Genomic DNA, 21,042 nt, shown 5'->3' with positions numbered 1-21,042 from the left:
TAACGCTTGGTGTGAGTGGAGAGGCTTGGTGAAGAATTGGCTAGCGTTTAAATTCAGAAAATGTTTCTCTCCAGTCAAGTGGAACCACTCTTAAATCTAGACTCACTCTTGGCTTATTGGAAATGAGAAATGCTTGAAAGATCCCACCTTCATTGGCCCTTGTCGTCACATCCATTTTCGAATCTTGAGACGACTTTAACGGCACTTCAGAACGGGTTTCACTTGCGTTTGAAAAGCTCTTCTGAACATACGAAGGCGTAGGTCAGGATTTATAGATTGCGTCAACCCTTTATGGTTTCAGCAGACGTTTATAGTGGGTGATGACTGTTTCAATGCCCTCATAACTCCAAATGGACTAAGCTAACGCTGCTTCAATAGCCTGGATTTTCCAGTTAATAAGACACATGCATTCACTTTGCAATTGTGTCTCAACATTGCTGATTAGGCTACCAGCAAACAAAACACTTTCTTATTGATGCTATTGGTCATTGTATAATGTGATGTGTTCCAGCACCAACTGTTGTTTTCAAGGTTAGAATAGGTTTTCTCATTCATTAGGCCTGCTGATGGTTAACTAACCGAGTCGCTGTGGGTTCTGAAGGAAATTGAGATCAGACGAAATTTGGTTTTCTCAGTCTGCCAGCTTACAGTGTTGCAAAGAACTGAACAGTTTAGACACATTGGTTGTCCGAGAAGTAGCATAGGACACAAGAGGGTCTGACATTTGCACAATCAAAAAAACATCCTCAACGACAGCATAACATGTCTGCCTATGAACACATCTGCTGCTCAAACGCTGCCTCCCTATACAATTATAACTGCGAATGAAAGAGTGCACATCACAAAGCTAGCTATTCAGCAAATGCAGCACATACAATACCCACTAAGAATAGCCCCAGCTGTCAGTTTGACCATTAACACAGCACAGGTGTTAATGGAATAGAGATCGAGCCTTGTGGTAGATAAGGGCAATCATTTCCCTAAGGTTACCCTGTCTGAGGCGACTCATTGTGGGGCATGCAAGGAGCGGCCATTTGGGAGAGGTTTGATTGACAGGAACATGTTTAACAATTAGCCACTGTGGCTCTCTGTAGCACTGCCCTGGCCCATTTCTCTGTGGATCCCTATGAAAAGCACAGTTCACATATGAAGGTTATAGCTTCTGTATAATTGACTGTGCGTTCTGCCTTTCTGTACAGCTTTGTGTAGAAGGCTTGTCTCGGCACCCAGGCACTGGCCTCTTTAAGTATGAAGGAGGTTAAGATGTGCAGGGAAAAGGTGCTTCTCTGACAGCCATGCAGCGCAGTAGTGTCGAGTGTGATGCAGTCAGAGGAATAATGTCACTGGAGAGGATTCACATTGGAGAAACCATGGAACTTCTTGTCAGAGGTATTCATGTGTAGAATTTTTTAGCGGAAGAGGCATGAGAGAAAACCCTTCAGCAGAGATGGATGCAGTTCTGAACCGCGGAGAGAGGACTGACATGCATCATCAAGGGTTTTCCGAAAACAGGTTGGATGGTTTTATCACTTAGCAACCGCTTTTTTTTCTGCAAACAAAAACATTTGAAAGGTTTAAATTAATTGGAGCTCCTGCCAAACCTGTTTCCATTCTTGAAGCCTAAAACATTGCTTACTACAAGGCTGAGTTTGCAAACGGGGAAAAAATCCAGAGGAATGATAGTGACACAGATGTCAATACACAATTTTATTGCTTCACGCATGCATTTGTCCATCAACTTTCCACCAAGCACTGAGGTTGGAAAGAAAGGTCTCCCCCTTCCTCATACTCTGAGAGTAAAGTTTCTAGAAACAGGGAGGAAAGAGAAGCAGACGCAGACTCCAGATCTGCTTGATTCTGTGAATCGCTTATCTATTTCTGCACTATGCAGAGAGCTTCACCCATCTGATAAGAAAGACAAGTGAAGACAGTAACCGGATCATTATCAAAAGGGGGAGCGAGGCTGGGGCGGCTCTCCCAGCCCTTTCCAACCTGCGTCCACGGAAACAGGAAGTCACCTTGACACACGCCGCCGGGCCCCCACTGTCCCCATGTTAGGCCTCCCGCCATCTGTGGTCGTCCTCACCCACCTCCAGCAGCCGTTTGGAACTCACCGCCAAGGCCATTTACATCACAGGATGGTTCTGCTCAGATGGGGTCAGATGGCTGAGCGGTTAGGGAGTCGTGCTTTTAATCAGAAGGTTGTTAGTTCGATTCCCGGCCGAGAAAAACGACGGTGTGTCTTTGGGCAAGGCACTTCACCCTACTTGCCTCGGGGGAATGTCCCTGTACTTACTGTAAGTCGCTCTGGATAAGCGCGTCTGCTAAATGACAAAAAAAATAAAAAATAAAGTTCTGCTGGTCACACTCGGAGCCCAGCCCCTGCACTGCCTTCCAAACCATTGATTAAGTAGCAGCTGGAGGAAGTGTGAGCCAGCGCACCGTGACACAGCGCCGAAGGGACACGTAAAAGAGACGCGCTAGATCCGTCGTGACGCTCGAAAAAATGTATTCGCGGGGTCTGGGAGGTGAGCACTGTCGTGTAACGGCAGACCTGGGGTCTGCAGACAGGTTCTCCGGGATTCCGTCCTAGTCTCCTCCTCCTCCAGCTCTCTCCGGACCATCTGAATGATGAATTCCCTGAGAATACAGTCCTTCACCAGAGGACGTGGGAGGAGGAGGAGGGGGGGGGTCTCCATTGATGGGTACAGTGTTAGCCTGACAATGGGGGGAGACCGTTCAGTATCGATCAAGCATTTGTCTTCTTCAGTGCATGCATTAATTATAGGATCTTAATCAATCTCGAGAGGCTTAATGGACTTAGAGTTATATACTGATTTGTTCCTAACGGTTTTACCTCAGGCTAGTCAGGAGGATGAGGATAGAGTAGAGATATCCTGCACCATGTGGTGATAACGCTTATTATCATATTATTTTTATGTTAAGTATGGACAATTCCGTCTTCTATTTTGTTTCACCTTTAGTAGGTCCATATCAGCAATCTGCACAGCACCAGCAGCAACAGCAATCTGTCTGCCTAATTTATGCGGAGACAGATTGTGTTATGAATCCTCCCCGCCCCCCATACCCACCAAACAACAGCATGCAGCTTATTCTCAAGTCCTGGAAAATCCCTGAATGCCTTTTGGAGTTTGCGAAGGGTTTGTGAGATCAGAACATAGGCTGCTGCCAAAGAGAACGAGAGTCTCTATCCATCAGGACCAGAGGGACATGTAATTAGGCAGACTTGTCAGCTCACCTATTATCTGCACGAGTCATAAACTTCATTAAAGGGCCCCCTTTCAAGTGTGACTGCACTCGCAACTATCTTTAAACACACATTGACGAGGCAATTAAGATCATTTCAGAACTATTGTGTGTTTCACATCCCTCTGTCTTTGCAGAGCCTATTAAGCGACGGAAAAATGGTTCGGATAATTAGCAACTCTCTCTGAAGACGCCTGTGCCAATAAGTTGGACAAACTTTCACAAGAAGCAGATGTTACCGTGGATCATTGTTCTCATTAACTTCAACAGCTTTTAGGTTAATTGCCACTGTTCAAACTTCCAGACCTGGTTGTCAAAAGCGAAAGTTTGATTATGAAACTGAGCAAAACACCGGGGTTTTTTTTTGGGTGCCAACTTCAGTCACCTTAATCCAGGTAGTACAAAAGGGAACACTCTTTTGAATGAAGCTTTGACAGTGGGCGTCGGAGTTCAAAGCTGTGTAGCTCTGCTGCATTCCTCGCTTCAAAAAATGTCCTGGGTTGAACTGTACATTTTGTGGATGCAGTGGAGAAGAGCAAGAACATGATGGGAGGCTGGGGAGAGGATGCTAATACCCACAGCAGGATAAAGCCCTCAGCACACTTTGCTTTGAAACATCAGTCATCTCTAAGACATCCTCGTGGGGAGGGGGGGGGGGTTGGCAGGGGGGGTGGACTGATTAACTGACACTAACACTCCCACAACAAACTACGATGCTACAGTCCCTTCGTCAGTCCCTCCCTCTTGGGTATTCAAATAGTTCACAACGGCTTAGGAGAGGTGCTCTGTACTCCTAATTGTGCATTCACAGTGAATACTGTATGTCACTCTGTTCTGAGAGCTGTATGATCCTCGCATTGAGAGTAACGCTCCTGAACACCGGGCTTACTGTACCCTTGACTTGCACAAACAAGAATGGAGGTCGGATCGACTGATGCTCAGGCTGAGGTCGATAACAGAAGATTCAAGAAGGTTCTGGTGCTGAGAGTCGTTACTTGTTTGTTGTTTACCTATTCAGCTTTTATGGTATGCTGTTTGACACCATGCATTGTATACACTCCTTGAAAATGTGCCTTGTTTGTTTACAGACTGTTCTGTAAATCAAGGTTCTGCAGTACAAGTATTTATATTGTATAAGCTTCACTTTACATTGGAATGTTTTTGTCCTATGACAATACGTTTACATTTTATTCATTTATCAGATGCTTTTATCCAAAGCGACATGCGAACTGCAAACAGAAAGTAAAGCAAAAGATAAAGATTCAGAAGTGCAACATAGTTCTGGCGGCCATGACACTGTTAGCCATTTTGTTTGCCCCTTTTTACAGAAAGCCTTATCAGCATTTCTGCATGTCATTTGTAAAGCGTGATAATACTAGTGCTTTGATTGCCAGGTGTCAACGCTGCTCAGCGGGGATCTGAGATGAAATCATCCTTTAAAGCCACATGCTGTCACAGGGAATTCAACACAGTGAGGGCTGAGACCACATCAGAGAGGGACTGTGTGGTTACCCCCTTTGTGTTGGAAATCAGTATTTGTTGTTTTTTCTTTTGAATCGAGCAAGCGTTTTAGATATTTGGTTTCAAAGAGATATCCCCCGGGTGCGCAGGGTTCGAGAGAGGTGAACGTATCAATTAAGAGGATTCCCCAGCCTCAGCTGATTATCCTAAGCTTGTTTCTCCGTCTGCTAGAACAACCCTATGGATACGAGGCTGTCTTCGTTTAATTGCACAGATCTCTTCTCTGCTATACATTAGCAACTAGTCCCAGGTTTTGTGAGCGAAACCTTCTGTGGTTTTAAGGGATATGGCTGCCTAATGCCTTTAATCCAGGCAGGTCCATGTATTGCTGCACTGTGGCTTAAACTCAAAATAATTGTCCCTAGTTGCGCACCATACATGTGGGCACTCTACAGCATTGTCTGCCAACAAGAGGTAAACAATTACATATTGGTTGGTCACGCTGGCTGTGGGCCCTAAGTTGGGACTGGGCTAGAAACAAGTTGTTTTAATGGTGACACAATCCTAATATGTGAAAGTCTTGAGGTTTAGGTTATGGTTTGGTTCCTTTAGCTGGGGATGGATTCCTATGGCAGTTAGACTGGCAAACAGGCGCCAATACACAGCAGACAAAGATACTGAAATGTACTTGACAAAACCTCAGATCCGTTATATCATTTGCAACGAAGGCAGTGTCGCAGAACATTTCAATAACTGCCAGTCAAGATACTGGAAAACATTGCCAATACCATATCCTTGGGGCTGCCTGCACGCCATATACAATAAAACACTCCGTAATATACTTGGTGTGAAAACCAATCAAAGGTGGCCTCAGGCCATGCTTGAGAGGACTGCCAATGGCTCAGCCAGGCATACCAAATAGCCGATATCCGTAGGGATGAACTGTGGGTGACCCTGGGCTCCTGTTCCAGACCCTGCAGACGACCCGCTGCACTCAGGGAGTAGCTGCCAGGCCATTTTCCATGCTGTCTGTCAAATCACTCAGCTGCCTTCCTAGATGAGGCAGTCATATTAAATTCTGCAATGCTCCAGGCAACCTCAGATCATCCCAAACGGTATTCATGACCCAATACTCAGACCTCATCTTCCCCTGCCTCCTCACTCTATAGACGGGTGATAGATATGACTGGATGCATTTGTGAGTGTTATTTTCTGAGACCGTTAAGAAGCGGATATGAGAACTAGAGAGCCACAGGATGTGAAACAAAGGCACTGGAAGAAGCTTCTGTTTTACCAACACGGTGTAGAGAGTTCAATACGTTTTCCGGTTTTGAAAGGAAAGCTCTCGTCTTCCTTTCTCCTACGGGGGAGCATCAGCATTGATTTTTCAGTTCAGGTTCAAACCTGTTTACTGTGGCTAGTAGTTGGTTTGGGAGGGAGGTTTTTACAGTTATTTTCTGAATTCCCTGGAGGTTATCGCCACAAGGGTCCTGCTCCAGTTAACTAACTACTGTGGCTGTGGTGATGATCCTGTGAAAGAGCAATGTCATGGGCCTGCAGTTTATATCAGAATATGAAAACATTCTGCATATGGCAATGCAGTGTATGATATCTATTTTTGGCAGGGCTCCCATGCAAAAAAGATCTGTTTGCTTGAAACCTGGCTTCAATAAAGAGGAACAATAACAATACAAAATAATAACACCCAGCTATGTTATGCTTGTGCTTTAAATGGACTCTGATGTGTCTCAAACCAATAATCATCATGAGTCTAACAGCCGTTAAGCTGCGACAGCAAAGCGTTTGATGAATTCCATCCAAACGTGTCATAACTTGGCTTGACAGACCAGATGATTACACCTGCATCAAAATTATTGGCTGTGCTGGAACGAGAAGAGGAGAACGTGTTGCCGGGGCGATGCTAGCTCAGCGTGTCATCCATGTGTTGTGTATCCCCCCCCAGCACCCGTGCAATCATCACATAATCATTATGCCTTTTGTGTCCGGGGGAAAATAAGGCATTTGGTCTGATTTGTTTTGCTAATACTTTGGCTGAGGCCTCCGAAGATAGGAGGGAGCGACAGCGTGATAAAACAACCTGGAACGTGACATACATGAGAAGCCAGGAGTCTGCCGCGCGCCCACCTGTTTCCGCCCGGCATTACCGAGGCTGAAGCCGTCGCCCGTTGGAAAGGTCAGATCGCGGCTGACGATGCTCAAAGACGACCCCCCCCCCCCCCCCCCCCAGTCCCCACAGACTGCGTGTTCTGTGCCGCAGCCTGTTTAATCAAGACGATATTCCCCAGCCTCCGCCGTCGCGTGTTTTCCGGCGAGTCCTTGGCGAGGTTATTTGCACTTTAGAACATCTTCACAATCACGCACGCCCACACACCCAGGAGCGGAGACAGTCTAAGTTAAGGTAAACATATGAGATTAATGTCACACGCAGATAAAGACCGTCCTCATCAATAGACTGTTGGATATTCCAGTGAGAAAAACATCCCTTATAGAAAATAAATGGTAACTTCAGCAATTCCTTGTCTGTAATCAACAGAGCTATCCCTTTGAGCTTTTAGGAATGGAATGGAATACCAACAGTGACTACCTTGTCACGTGTCGCTTGTTATAGCTGATAGGCAACAGTGGCGAGTATTTCTGTCCGGATTAAAGATGGTGTTTGTATCTGGCAAATCCCTGCAATGATCCAGCTATTATTCTGGGGTGCACAATGGTGGCTTGGAATGGTAAGAGATGGGAATGACAAGCAACATCAACCATCCCACGCACACTGTGGAGCAATTTCAGATCGACAGATAAAACATCAAACAGCACGCTAATGGAGAGAGTGCAGAGGGGAGCGCTCTGGCTAATTGAACTCTCTGTGCGCTAAGTGTTTTATCAACTCTTCTGATACACTGCTCACAGAGTGTCCAAACATGTCACATCCGAAGAGCACAGGACTGTTTGAGCAGTCTCACTCGTGTGTTCTGTACCCCTTATCAGGGACAGTGGCAGGCTAGGCTGTAACATAAGAGGATCTCTTCACCTCCTCGGGCCAACGGGAGGACCTACTCCAGAACATACTTCCTGATGGGCTTTCTTACCTTTCAGAAATGCGTACTTGAAAACATATTGATCCTTTGTGTGGTTGTGGCGCCGCTTGAAGCACTTGTAGAGCAACGACATGCCGTGCACCCACTTGGGCTTTAAGTATTGATTATGCGAGTGGTCGCTCATACAAACGTGAGCTTTTGAAAGCAACATCGATACCGCGTCTGTACATGTGACGGGTATGTAACATGGCCACGCTCCGTCACTAAGGTCTACGGGCCGATGTTCACCACTCGCTGGGCTCGAACACGCCACCTCTGAATTGCCAAGCGCGACCACTACCAGCTACGCCAACAAAGAGGTAGCTCTTCGTTGACGCTGGTGGCCTGTTATATACTTGAGGAGTGACGGATTCACACCCGTTACATATACACGGAGTGAAGTGGGACAAATTCTCTGGAAAGTTCTTCAAATGATCTATGAATGGACTGTATATATACTGCATATAAACAGGGCACTGTACTTCCTCATCTTTGTTCTATCTTGTGGTTCTTTCTGTGAGACTAATCGAAAATGGTTGTGGACAGAATGGCGGCAGTTGTTCATAAGATTAAGCCGGAATACACATTTGAACGAGACGAGAAAGGGAGGAAGGACTGCTTTAGACCGGATCAACACAGTTCACACATTAAAAGAGGCTTTTAAGCTACTGAGGCTCACCAAACGGAAGAGCAGCGAAGTGAGACGCAGCCGGGAGTGTGAGGTCATGGCCCTCCGCGAGGCCTCACCGCTCGGTACCGGATCAGAGGACCAACATTTCGAATGTCTGTTATTAACGTTTAATTAAACACACACTGGCATAAACACACCTCAGCAAAGACGCACATGAGCATTATGATAATAGAGCCTTGGATTAATATTTCATTGTTTTCAAATTTCCATGAACGTGACACACTTTGCCATATGGCTTGGGGCTTAGTGACTCGAACATCTTGTCTCAGTTAATTTCATAGACCTACTTCTCAGGAAGAATTTACTTTGCTTCAGTTATTCGATTTGACTTACTGATTAGCAAGCTGACACGCGGCATCCAACAGCTGAAATGTTTACATCCCGATACGACAGAAAACATTATGGAGGAGGGAGAGAAAAGTAGTATTTTGACAGTTATATGCTAATCTGTCGCTAAAGAGTGCGTTACTGTGCTACACCTGTGATATATACCATTCCCAGACCAAAAGTCCACTAAGTGATTGACACTGACACAAAGATCATGTTAACCACTTAGCCACAGTGATACATTACATTTATATTTAGTCATTTAGAAGATACCTTTATCCAAAGTGACTTACAAGAGTGAGCTTTACAAAAAGTGCATAGGTCAATGATCATGAACAACGGAATAGCCCCCAAAACATTGCGGGTTGTCAAAACATGAGCATACATTGTGAAAAGCAAATAAGTGCCAATGGGTGGAACCAGAAGAGCATGTCGTTCAACAAATTACAAGTAAACAAAATGATCCTCGAAAGTGTTAGAGTGTACCTGGAGGAAAGCAAGCATCATTCACAGTGAGTACAAGCAGTTAAATCAGTTACAACTAACCAACAAGTTCAGCGAGTCCCTCAATAAGTGTAATTGTGTTCCATGAGGAAATAATCTCACATCTGATCCAACAAATCTTTCTTAAGTACCGTTGTACTCCCGGAACAAGTGCGTCTTCAGCCTTTTCTTGAAGGTGGGGAGACACTTAGTGTCTCTGATGGAGATGGGGAGATGATTCCACCCTTGGGGAGCCAGACAGGAGAACAGTTTGGGTTGGGAGCGGGCGCTCTTGAGGGGTGGGCCCACCAGACCGTAGGTGCCGGGTGGGGGGTGTAAGGCTGGACGAGAGACTAACCACAGTGCTAACCACAGTACAAGACTGCAAGAGCAGCCATGTCAGCATATCCTGTTACTGTACGCTCTAAGGAGAGTTACCCGATATATCCTTGAAAATGATAATACCTGCGGCAGTCTTGCTGTTTTCTGACAGTTTGGAATGGCAGCTTGTGTTTATGGTGTTAGATAAACCAGAACCGCAATGGCTTCTCTCTCCACTTCCCGGGCTCATACTGGGACTTGGGGCGTGTTTTGTTTTTAATGTGGAGCAGGCAGTATTACATTTGGGTTCAGAGGGATGTTAATGGTTGGAAACATCTGTTATGCGTGGTGATTATGGTCATTAAGAGGCTCCTGTGTCTCTGACTCTCAGTATATAGCAACATACTAAGCTGCTCTCTCAGCTATAGATACTCTATAACTGCTTTTCATTTCTAGTCACAAGTTATTCTTTTGTTTACGGAACTGTTGTTAGCGATGTATGGATGTCATTTGTTTGTGAAAATCCAATCATTTGTATGCCAGAGTGATCGTCACTCTTTTTCGAACCTGAGTGTGGGGTTTGTCCCCGTCGAGCCACTGCATTTCTCGAGCCCTGAGTCAATCGATACTTTTTGCAGTGATGGACGTTTTTGCCAGGATGAGACGCGTTTACGGTCTATTTTTATACATTATCTCAGTGCACACGTAGACACTATTCAGGGATAGGGTGTCAGGGACCCAGTTTGTCACAGACAGCTCTCCTGGGACACTCATATTTACGGGCTGTTCCTTAACAAACCTATTTCTCATCCTCCTTTTCTCCTCACTTCAGCAGAAAAGAAGGAAGCGTAGCCCCTGATGCCTGCGCCAGGCAAAAGCAAACTGCACCTTCTTGTAAAACAAACAAGGAAGCTGCAAACAGGAAAACCCTCGTCGATACAAATGTTCTGTTCCATTAAAGCGGGACTAAACTTCGGGTTTTGACTTAACAAGAAGCTTCTCATCAAGCGCATGCTTTTGTTGGTGTGGTTGCGGTTGCCGAATTGGTGTTGCGAATCACAACACAACCTTGTTTGCATGTTAACTGTCTGTGCAGTCCGTACGGTTGCATCCAATGTATGCCGTCCTTTGAGCTGCCAAGGCATAAGAACAGCAGGCCGGGCCTTCAAACGAGCTGTAGTCCTCACTCCAGGTTCCCCTGCTCCCCCTCTCCGCCCCAGGTGTGGCAGTGTGGAGGCAGCATGGAGGTGCTGTCCTGCTCCAGAGTGGCCCACATCGAACGCATCAAGAAGCCCTACAACAACGACATCGACTACTACGCCAAGAGGAACGCCCTGAGGGCGGCTGAGGTCTGGATGGACGACTACAAATCCCACGTCTACATGGCCTGGAACATCCCCATGAACGTGAGTCCTCCTCTCTTCTCTCCCATGCTCTCTCCTTTTCCCTCCCTCCGTTTTTCTCCCTCTCCCCTTGAGGCCCAGGAGCTCCACACACTTGTTCATTCAGACGAGCCAGCCGTCTCTCCCCTCTCCCCCTGGAGACGGACTCGATGGATATTCAGAATTCAGATTTCATCCCAGTTGACCTTCAGGCGGGCTGGGCCGGCCGGCGGACGCCGTCTGGCGTCTGGCCTCTGAGACGAGGAGGGGCGCGGCGCATGAATGAGAGGGGGGCGCTCCTTTAATCAGGGACTGCTTTCATACGCATCCGTTTACATGTAATTGCTTTCAAGGGCCTTTGAAACGACGCTTGGAAATAATAAACATCTTTTTTCATGACTTAAACAAGGTTGATGTAGGAATACTAATTGCTCGGCTAAGCGCTGTGTGGCACTGCACGGAATGAACCATGTCAGTGTCAGGAGCCAGATGCCAAGGTTGGGAATGGGGCAACCATTTTTCCAACCCCATTGTCGGTTGGAAGCAGCTTGGATTGTTTCTGAAGTCACATTAATGCACGCCCAAGTCCTAATCCTCGTGACAAGTCCAAAGCTGCTTCAAACGAGGTAGGAAGCTTGGAGGGGGGGGGTGGCTGGGGGCTGGGGGCTTCAGAGAGAAATCCAGACAGGAACTGTAAGGAACAACCCTTTGACAAACCAGCCAGCAGGCCAACATCCCTCATCCAGTGTCAGTACAACCACGGTGTCAGGGCCACTTGACGACCCTGCTGTCCTGCGGTGCCGTTCCTGTATGTAATGTACAAGAACATGTGACATGTAAAGCCTGTTAAAACATCATCTTGCTTCCGTTTGGGTGGTGTTGGGGGGGGTGGGCGTGGAGGGGATGATTACTTTTGGTTGGAAGGCAGAGCCTGTGATTCAGTACAGTCGTCACCACAGTCCATACAGCCCCTCTGAAATTGAAATAATTTGTTAGTGTTATTCTGCCGTCAGTAACAGCAGATACCGGCATTTGTTATTTACAAACCTTGAAATATGGCTGATGTCAGAGGAGGAGGGGGAGGAGAGGAGTCAGACGCAGGGAAGTTTGAGAGAGATCGGGGGTGTTAATGAGGCGATGAATGAGTGTGTATGTGCATGCGAGAGGGAGAGAGAGCAGGGAGAGATGAACAAAGACAGAGAGAGAGAGAGAGAGAGAGAGAGAGAGAGAGAGAGAGAGAGAGAGAGACAGCGAGAGAGACAGCGAGAGAGACAGCGAGAGAGACAGCGAGAGAGGAATAGATACAGAGCTTTACGGAGAAAGAGGGAGAGCATGAAAGAGAGGAACAGAGAGGCAGGTAGAGGCAGAGGCAGAGGCAGAGAGAGAGAGAGAGAGAGAGAGAGAGAGAGAGAGAGAGAGAGGCACGGGGAGGAGAGAGACAAAGAGAGGCACGGCGAGGAGAGGCACGGAGAGAAACAAAGAGGGCCAGAAGGAGGAAGGAAGAGAAAAAGAAGGGCACAGAGCCGTGGACTTATTAGGCATTCCCTCCATCAATCTGGGGAGCCACCTCTATAATGCCGACAGGGCCGTGAGACCTCATAATTAAACAGCTGATTAGAATTTGCTCAGCATAGTATCATGTCTAATGAAAGAACAATGAAGGTCTCGCATGGCGGGAACAGCCCATCCATCTCTTAACCAAACAACCCCCCCACACACTCCGCACACGCATGCACACGTGCCAACACACGCTCGTGCACACATACGTACGCACACTCATGCACGTATACCTCCACCCGCGCGCCACTCCACATACACACACACCTCATCACCTCAAGCCCATCACGGCACAAACATGTACCACGTATTAGGTTTTTCACAATGTATGCTTCATGTTTTTGTTTCCCGCAATGTTTGGGGCTACCTCGTTGTTATGATCAGTGACCTATGCTCTTTTGTACAGCTCTCTGTTGGAAGTCGCTTTGGATAAAAGCGTCTGCTAAATGCATAAATGTAAATGTGTCACTACACACACCTACACACCAACACACACACACTACACACAAACACATCTATACAAGCTCACCCCTATGCAAATACACACCACAGACAAACACACACAAGTCACCCCTGTATTGTGAGTCTACAACTGCAAAGGGCTCCTGTTTGAAAGGTTTTTGACAAAGTGTCTGTGAGGTGAATGTATTCCTGTCCCGCTGCCGACAGAACCCTGGCGTCGACTTTGGAGACGTTTCGGAACGCGTGGCCCTGAGAAAGAGACTGCAGTGTCGAAGCTTCCGCTGGTACCTGGAGCAGGTGTACCCAGAGATGCGCAGCTACAATGACACCATCACCTACGGAGAGGTGAGGAACACACTAGCTCTCAGTGGTCAGCATAATAGGTTTATCTTACACTGTACAACAGTTAGGTCTGACCACGTCATTTGACTGGACAAGAGGCACTCCATGAGCATGTATATTGGGACTTTTAACTAAACATGTATCTCTCCGCTTACATTAATAGTCATTATCTACCTTAGATTGTAACAAACTTCGCACCACAAATATAAATATATTTTCACAAATAACATAAATGACAAATGGTTTTCCAGGAGAGAAACGTACGGATAAATATGAATGACACAAAGCCGTGTGCCGGTAAATGTTTGTGTTGCTCGGCAACAGTCCAGTACAGTTGTGGAACTATTTGTGTTGGCGGAGCTAAACGAATGATAAACAAACAAATCACAATCTATTGGCTCTTATTGCTGTTAACTAATAGATGGAGCTTGTAGAACTGTATGAAAGCAATATCCCACTGGAGGTGGTGCTGTTCTATCAGCATGGCTGGGGTCTGGGTGGAGGTCCAAGGCGTCCGAGTGCTCTTATACGGATATTCATCACAACAGCAGTCTTGCTTAAGTACACATTAAAAAGATAACTTATTGTGTGGAATACTAACCAACATTATACATATGCATGATATTCTTATATTGTTTCGTTTTTTTGTAGAATCACAACCATTTCAATTTGTATTTTTCAACATTGACATCAATAGTTCGACGAAAGGATTGTAACTAATGTCAAGGATTTTTATTGGAAGTTTTTTGTCAATCTTTGGTGAATTATTTTTCTACCTTTTGCTGTGGAGTGCCACAGCAGGTTCTGAGAGTTCAGCTGTACTCCACATTTGCATAATGGGAACAGTTCGAACATAAGAGACCGCTGTGATGTTTATAGATACAGAGAACAGCACAAGCACCGCTGTCGTACTGACGTCCCTCGCTGACAGCGTATTTCCCCCACTCTGCACCTCAAAGATTACATTTCAAAAGGAAAAATAAATTAATTCATGGGAGTCACCCAAAGGTAAAGGTATCTCGTTCCCATAGCAACGCTGCGCAGCGACAAGATTAGATGCAATTTACTCATAATGAGTTTTAATTAAACACTTATTAGCTTTTCGATGCCGACTTGATTGTTTTGGGCTTGGCTGCTCAACCCTACACAGCGGGTAAAAGATGATGACAGGTCCACGCACCGGAGACAGCCCAGTCACAATCACTGCAAAGTATGCCATTTCTCTGTATCGATTCACAAATAGAGAAAAACAAAAAAAAATCTATAACCGTCTTAAGCACATGTATCAAAATTAACCTCTCGATGAATCAGGTCCGACTACCCGTACAGAAGCATTTCCTTTATCCAGCTCTGGCAAAGGGTTCCTCTGAGCGGTGCCCATTTGGATGGCCCTATTTCAAATCTGCGACAAGCCGTGGAACAGTTACTTTGTGTTGCCATAGCAGAGCGGCCGAAGAGAAGGCTCATCTGTCATTGGCTGGCGCGGGCGTTCTCCAGCGCTGACCAGACCAGCGGAGCAGAACGCAACTGACAACACGCATGATAGATATCTCACGCGCTGGATATATAGTGATACACATTCAAATGGGACCGTCACGAACCCCGCTTGGCACCTCGCCAACAACAGGACTAGGGCTGTGTATGTCTGTGGAGGTGAATACACATCCGAAACCGTAGAAGGGTTACTGTTCATCACATAACCTCCTTCCCTCCCTCCTTCCCTCCCTCCCTCCCTCCCTCCCGATATTGGACGGGAAACCAGTTACGTTGCCTGTCGCACAGATGACAAGGTAGCACAAAGCAGGTTGGACGTGGAAAAAAGCATGGCTAAAAAGCAGACCTTACAGACTCATAATATTGGAAGAAGAACAAAAGAGTGTCATTCACCCACCACCCCCCCACACCCCCCCACTGTTACGTCTGCCTGTTGTGTGTGTCAGGTTAGAAACAGCAAAGCCAGTGGATACTGCCTGGACCAAGGCTCCGAGGACGATGACAAAGCCATCCTCTACCCCTGTCACGGGATGTCACCACAGGTGAGAGGATATCAAAGAGTTTTTGAAAGTCGACGGTCAGTTAGCAAGGGCCTGACTGTGGTGTTTCTGTAAGAAGCTCACAAGTTGTCCCCGAGGCCGTTAATCTGCCTGTGTAGCCTTTTCTCACTCTGCCTCTCTCTTGATACCTCGCTGTCCTCTCTCTTTCCCTCTCTCTCTTACTCTCTCTCTCTCTCTCTCTCTCTCTCTCTCTCTCTCTCTCTCTCTCTCTCTCTCTCTCACTGTCTCTCCTCTCTCTTATCTCTTCCTCTCGCGTTGTGCCCTCTCTCTCCCTCAACCCTCTCTCTTCCCATTTTCCTCCTTCTTTCAATCCCCATCGCTCGCTCTCTTCCTCTTCGTTTCTTTGTTTTAATCCACTTCCCCCCCTCCAGCCCTCCTGGTATTTCTATTAGAGAACGCTCAATAGGTGCTGCCCTGCGAACGCTGATGCGAGGGAGGGTCAACGACCGTTTCAGTCGCGGGCAGCAAAACAAAAGCTCACGCCGAAGAAACAATCATGCAAATGTTATTCATGGCTGAACACCTCCTCCTCGACTCCCCCCCCCCCCCGCCCCCCACCTCTCTCTCCCAATTCAGAGTGGCATGTTTATTATCCGTCACATGTTGCATATGGAAACATATTGCTGTCAGAGCCCTCTCTGTCTTCTTGGGGAGCTTGGTGCAGTCCAGTAATGCCCAGCTATGTGAGTCTTTTATCCTGGCCTCATGGGAAATAAATACATGGAAATGTATTTGGTGCCGTGGTGCGATTAGATCACTGGAACTAGCAGTGCAAGGCATTGAGTTGTAGACCCTAGCCCTGCTAACCTGCTGCCTGTAAGCCTGGTGACTGTACAGAATACTGCGGATGGGCGGGGGGGGAGGCGGGGGGGGGGGTTGTTCACGTGCGGAACCTTGCAACCAATCAAGCTAGTGTTCCTGTCTTTTAGAATTGGTTAATTGCCATGGCAGGCTCAATTCCTCATGTTTATCATGTTGTGGGGTCCAATTTTAAATGCATTAAGGATACAAAGGCATCCACTCTAAACCATTAACACGTACAGGATAAACAGGGATTAGTGCCAAATTGTTATTTACACCATTGATCAAAATTGTCTTAAGAGTTTCGTTAGACAGACAGACCAGAATGTCAAATCAGTTTAAGGTCTACGAAACTGGAATGGAGGGTGATTGACAAATCAAATTGCCTGGTCTTTTAGTGTCTGTTAAGGAGGACAGCTGCTTGTCCACAGTGTGTGAAGAGACTTTGTAAACAAGGTACAATGAAAAGGGTTCATAAAGTTCAGGACACCTTCTGTTATATAAAAGAAAAATCCTCATTAAGTATCTAAAACAGGAGAACAAAAATGAAACGAAAGTAGCAATCAAAATTCACACACAGCTCCTTTGTCAAGGACAAGATCAGAAAAAAAAACCTTTTAGAAACAAAGAATTCTTTTCATCTTCCTCAAATAGACACACTGCTTAGGGAGAGCAGCCAGAACAGGGATTGGATCATATTTTACGTCTCTTTTTTCTGTTCTCAAGTTTTTGCGAGAGAGTGCATTAGCTAAAGAACACATTGATCTTGCACTTCAGCTTGAGTGGCTGCAACAGCCCATAACAGCCACATGAACGCACAAGCCAGAAGACTTGGCTTTCAACACCATGTTACTTATGTATCGCCATTAATTGTCTAGCTACTGGAATTGAGATGTTATTGTTGCACTGAATTTCACCAGTTGAAATGTTATTGTTGCACTGTGGTAAATATATATGTTTTATTCGCATGTTCATATGTACTATTTGTATGTCGCTTTGTAGAAAAGCTTCGGCTAAATGAATAATGATGAATAACACATTGTGTAAATATAAATGTTGCGTCCATGTAAATCCAGGTTGTGAACTGTTTAGAATCCCTTATAACCCACTTACCCTCAATTTTATGGCAAATAGCAGAACAATGGAGGGAGTTAGTTTGAGTGTGTTTGTGTGTGCGTGCTTGATGTGTGTGCGCGTGTGTGTGTGTGTGTGTGTGTGTGTGCGTGTGTGGTTGGTCTGCATTGAAGACCCCACTATCTTTTGGCATCTCATTTTTCAGGAAGAATCACACCCATGAATAATTGATGTTATCTCTACTGTACACTTACGTAATAGATACGCACAGACCCTGGGCCTTTCATGTGCAGCCGTAAACACTTCAGGATCATGTTTAGTTGAGGAAATCTAAAGCAATGTTAAACAATACAGTGTTACTGCATAGGAGGCCAAAAAGCATGTAACATGAGGTGATATATTAGCAACAGTAGAGATGCAAAACGTAATTCGTTCCACTTTGCATATTTAAATAGGATTTTGATTATGACATTGAATCGGGTACACTGTGAGGGCAATGCCATAACATCTACTGACTGGAAATTCTGGAAAAAGTTTTAAAGAATGTATCTCATGAGTTTTTGCTCTCCGTCGTCTCCATTAACATGGTGTTATTTCTCCATGTTGCAGCTTGCTCGTTACTCCACCGAAGGTCTCCTGCAGTTAGGAGCCTTGGGATCCACCACCAACATGCCTGACACCAAATGTATAATAGATGACGGCAAAGAACGCACTCCCCTCTTGAACAAATGTGACAGTGTTTCGCGCGTTTCCCAGAGATTGTGGGACTTCACACAGGTAGGGAAGATGATGCTCTTGATCGTCTTGAACTTGAATTTTGAGATTGAAAAGAAGGTATTCCGGATTGATCCACAACATCCATGATGTGCACTCATTTAACCATCGGTCCGCGTTCACGGTGTTCACGTTAACCGAATCTTGTCATGTCTTGTTTGCAGAACGGTCCAATCATTAGTCGCGACACTGGGCGATGCCTAGAGGTGGAGATGTCCAAAGATGCCAACTTTGGCCTACGACTGGTGGTTCAAAGGTGCTCTGGACAAAAATGGACAATTCGAAACTGGATAAAACATCCAAAGCATTAAATGACAAACGGGATCTTGTAAAGAGACACCACTTCAGACTCAGTCGGGACGGAGGCTTCCCATAAGCGCTGAAGGACCTGAATGGAGAGGCGAGTGTGCAGACTCAGCCATGGACCACATGTACTGACTCCTTCCTGAGGGCAAGGAACTGTCAACTGCTGGATCTTAAGAAGAATATGATCAATACCTGTGTTCATCTGCACCTAGGGCCACACTACAGAAACCAGACTGGAAAGCTAGTTGATTTGAAACCTTCTATATTTCTAATGTCTACCTACATGTATTTAAAAAAAGAGTAAGGGTTAACTGGAATGCAGTGAACCCGGAAGGTTAAAGGTTTAAAAAAACGTTTTATTTATTTTTGTTTTGTCTGTGCAGATATGGGAAACATCTGTATTTGAATATATGGTTTGGGAAAACACGGTATGAAAATATGGTATCGCTATCGATTGCCACATCAACATTGCTTTGATTTGATATGGGCTGACGGGTGCAGTGATTTGGGATGTTGTTAGGACATTGCACTATCTGGGAAAGGGATTTTGACAGACTAATGTCCGCTCATAAAATGATCAGGAAGAAAATATTCTTTGGAGAAATCAAACAAGCCTCTTCTTTTTCTCGTTCTTTTTTGACTGTGTTGCTCAGTAAAACCTGGAGCAATCATGTGCCTTTTTCCATCATTCTGCTTCTTCTGACCAGGGAATGTTCAATCCCACAAGCATGTACAAATGATTTTAAAGTTATTAATATATAAATCTAATGTAAAGATGTAAAAAAGAAAAAATAGTAATATATCGTAAAACTTCAATTGGTATCAGTCCATCAATGACAATTAGGAAAATAAAACATTTTTATGATGACCTTTGAAGTGTCTTTAATAGCTGTATTATTACTACTTCTAAAAATAAGAATCCGTTAGAAATATATTTTTTGGAGAAAAAAATATGCAAATGCTGTCCATGGTATATCCCATAAAAGCCATGACCTGCTTTTTGCAAAGCCAGTTGCTAACAGAAAAAAACACAATTACTAGCCTTTGTTGTGACTCCACTTAGAGCCATTTCTGCCTCCTTCAGTAGTCTTGCCTCACACTCTTTGGTATAATCCACCCACAAAATAACCGGTCTTCAGAAAATACTGAAAGCTTTTCCATTTATTACACACTGCAGCATGCCTTTTCCCCTTATAGTTCTACAATATCCGGCCAAAAGTTTCACAGCTTTGCAGCAAAACTTTTTAGCCATATACTGCAAATACCGTAAAATTGAGTCGTGCGACTGAATTTCTTGGCTTATTTCTTGACAATACATGTGTATTGCTTGAAGGGTATGTCCTTGAATAGATAGTGTGCATCCTTTGTGCCCAAGACCAAGTACTGTACCATACAGTGGGCCGAGGTGAGAAAAAAGGGCTCCTTCAGTAAGGAGAGTCTTAACCCGCACCTGTGTGCCTGGCCTGCAGATTTTAATTTGGTTTCCAGCTGGTTTACTCCAAGAGATTGCAGGAGCACTCAACCACGGCAGGCTTCTTTGCCTCTAATCATTTCATATAAGCTAAAGATCATTTCTGTCCTCTAAACTCAGGGCGCACCGGTGTCTCGCTGAAATTTCCTAGTTTTATTCCGGCAGAATTTACAAACACAACAAAGCCAATGGCTGAAGCCCAATGTTCAGAAAATAAGCCACAGAGGAAATGACTGTTTTGTCAATATTTGAACACACATGCACAAGGCATAACCCTGGGAGTCACATAGGAATGGTGACCAAGAGGGATTGTTGTGCCATCGAACATCCTTCCTCTTATTTTACCACCCGGGAGCTATGGCAACATGTGTGTGAGGGGTTTGTGCTGTGGTGTTTAGAGTGTGTGTGTGTGTGTGTGTGTGTGTGTGTGTGTGTGTGTGTGTGTGTGTGAGGGGTTTGTGCTGTGGTGTTTAGAGTGTGTGTGTGTGTGAGGGTTTGCACTGTGGTGTCTAAAGTGTGTGTGTGAGGGGGTGGGTTTGCACTGTGGTGTTACACGTGTTCGTTTCTTTGCATGATCGTGTGCGAGTGTTTGTGTGTGTGTGCGTGTGAGTGCATGTAGGTGTCTGTGCATGTGTGTGTCTATGTCTTCCTATGCAGATCAGCCACACAGGGCTGCATATGACACTGTAGCTGTTGTGCCCCTCCTAGCGGAAGGATGGAACGCACCAGGTATAAGTTACCTGCTGGCTTCACGTCTGCGAGCCACTGAGAGACAGGGTGACAGAGTGATGGGCCGGGGTGCCATAGGGGGTAATAGTCGGGGTAGAGGGTGCAGGCGGGCAAGGACACACACCTCTCACAGATACGCGACCGTGTATGTTTCCCATCATCACGCTGACAATAGTCCCTTTCAGCCTGGGCCCCAGCCAAGAGCCAGAGGTGACTTCATTATTCAGACAGACAGGGTTCTCCTGGCTAATGGCGGGCGGATAGGGAGCGTTCAAGAGAATCTGATGGCATTGTTGCAAAATGCAGCAGGCTCTGCTGTGAAATTCCATACCATAAGCGGTTCGCACGATGTGCAGTACTATGGTCCGGCATTCAATTGGACATTCTGTGCAGGGGAATTGACAGCAATTACTGGAATGTTCCACTGAGCAGAGAGAGCTGGGGACCT

General features: G+C 45.7%; 1 protein-coding gene across 2 annotated transcripts in view; it reads left to right on the top strand.

Moving 5' to 3' along the window:
* The window catches only part of galnt9 (polypeptide N-acetylgalactosaminyltransferase 9), a 43,368-nt gene extending 24,134 nt beyond the window's left edge, over positions 1-19,234 (top strand). For both annotated transcript variants that reach the window (XM_084694804.1, XM_084694803.1), the window contains exons 7-11: positions 10,863-11,048; positions 13,251-13,388; positions 15,326-15,421; positions 17,924-18,091; positions 18,253-19,234. In XM_084694804.1, coding sequence (XP_084550930.1) covers positions 10,863-11,048; positions 13,251-13,388; positions 15,326-15,421; positions 17,924-18,091; positions 18,253-18,399 — 735 coding nt within the window. In that variant the 3' untranslated portion in view covers positions 18,400-19,234. The remainder of the gene's footprint in view (positions 1-10,862; positions 11,049-13,250; positions 13,389-15,325; positions 15,422-17,923; positions 18,092-18,252) is intronic.
* The last annotated feature ends 1,808 nt before the right edge of the window (positions 19,235-21,042 follow it).

Source organism: Hypomesus nipponensis, chromosome 28 (genome assembly GCF_054491055.1).
Source record: "Hypomesus nipponensis isolate SF chromosome 28, ASM5449105v1, whole genome shotgun sequence".
NCBI classification, from domain to species: Eukaryota; Metazoa; Chordata; class Actinopteri; order Osmeriformes; family Osmeridae; genus Hypomesus; species Hypomesus nipponensis.
The sequence above is the reverse complement of the archived record's forward strand: the minus strand, read 5'-3'. Positions and strand labels throughout refer to the sequence as shown.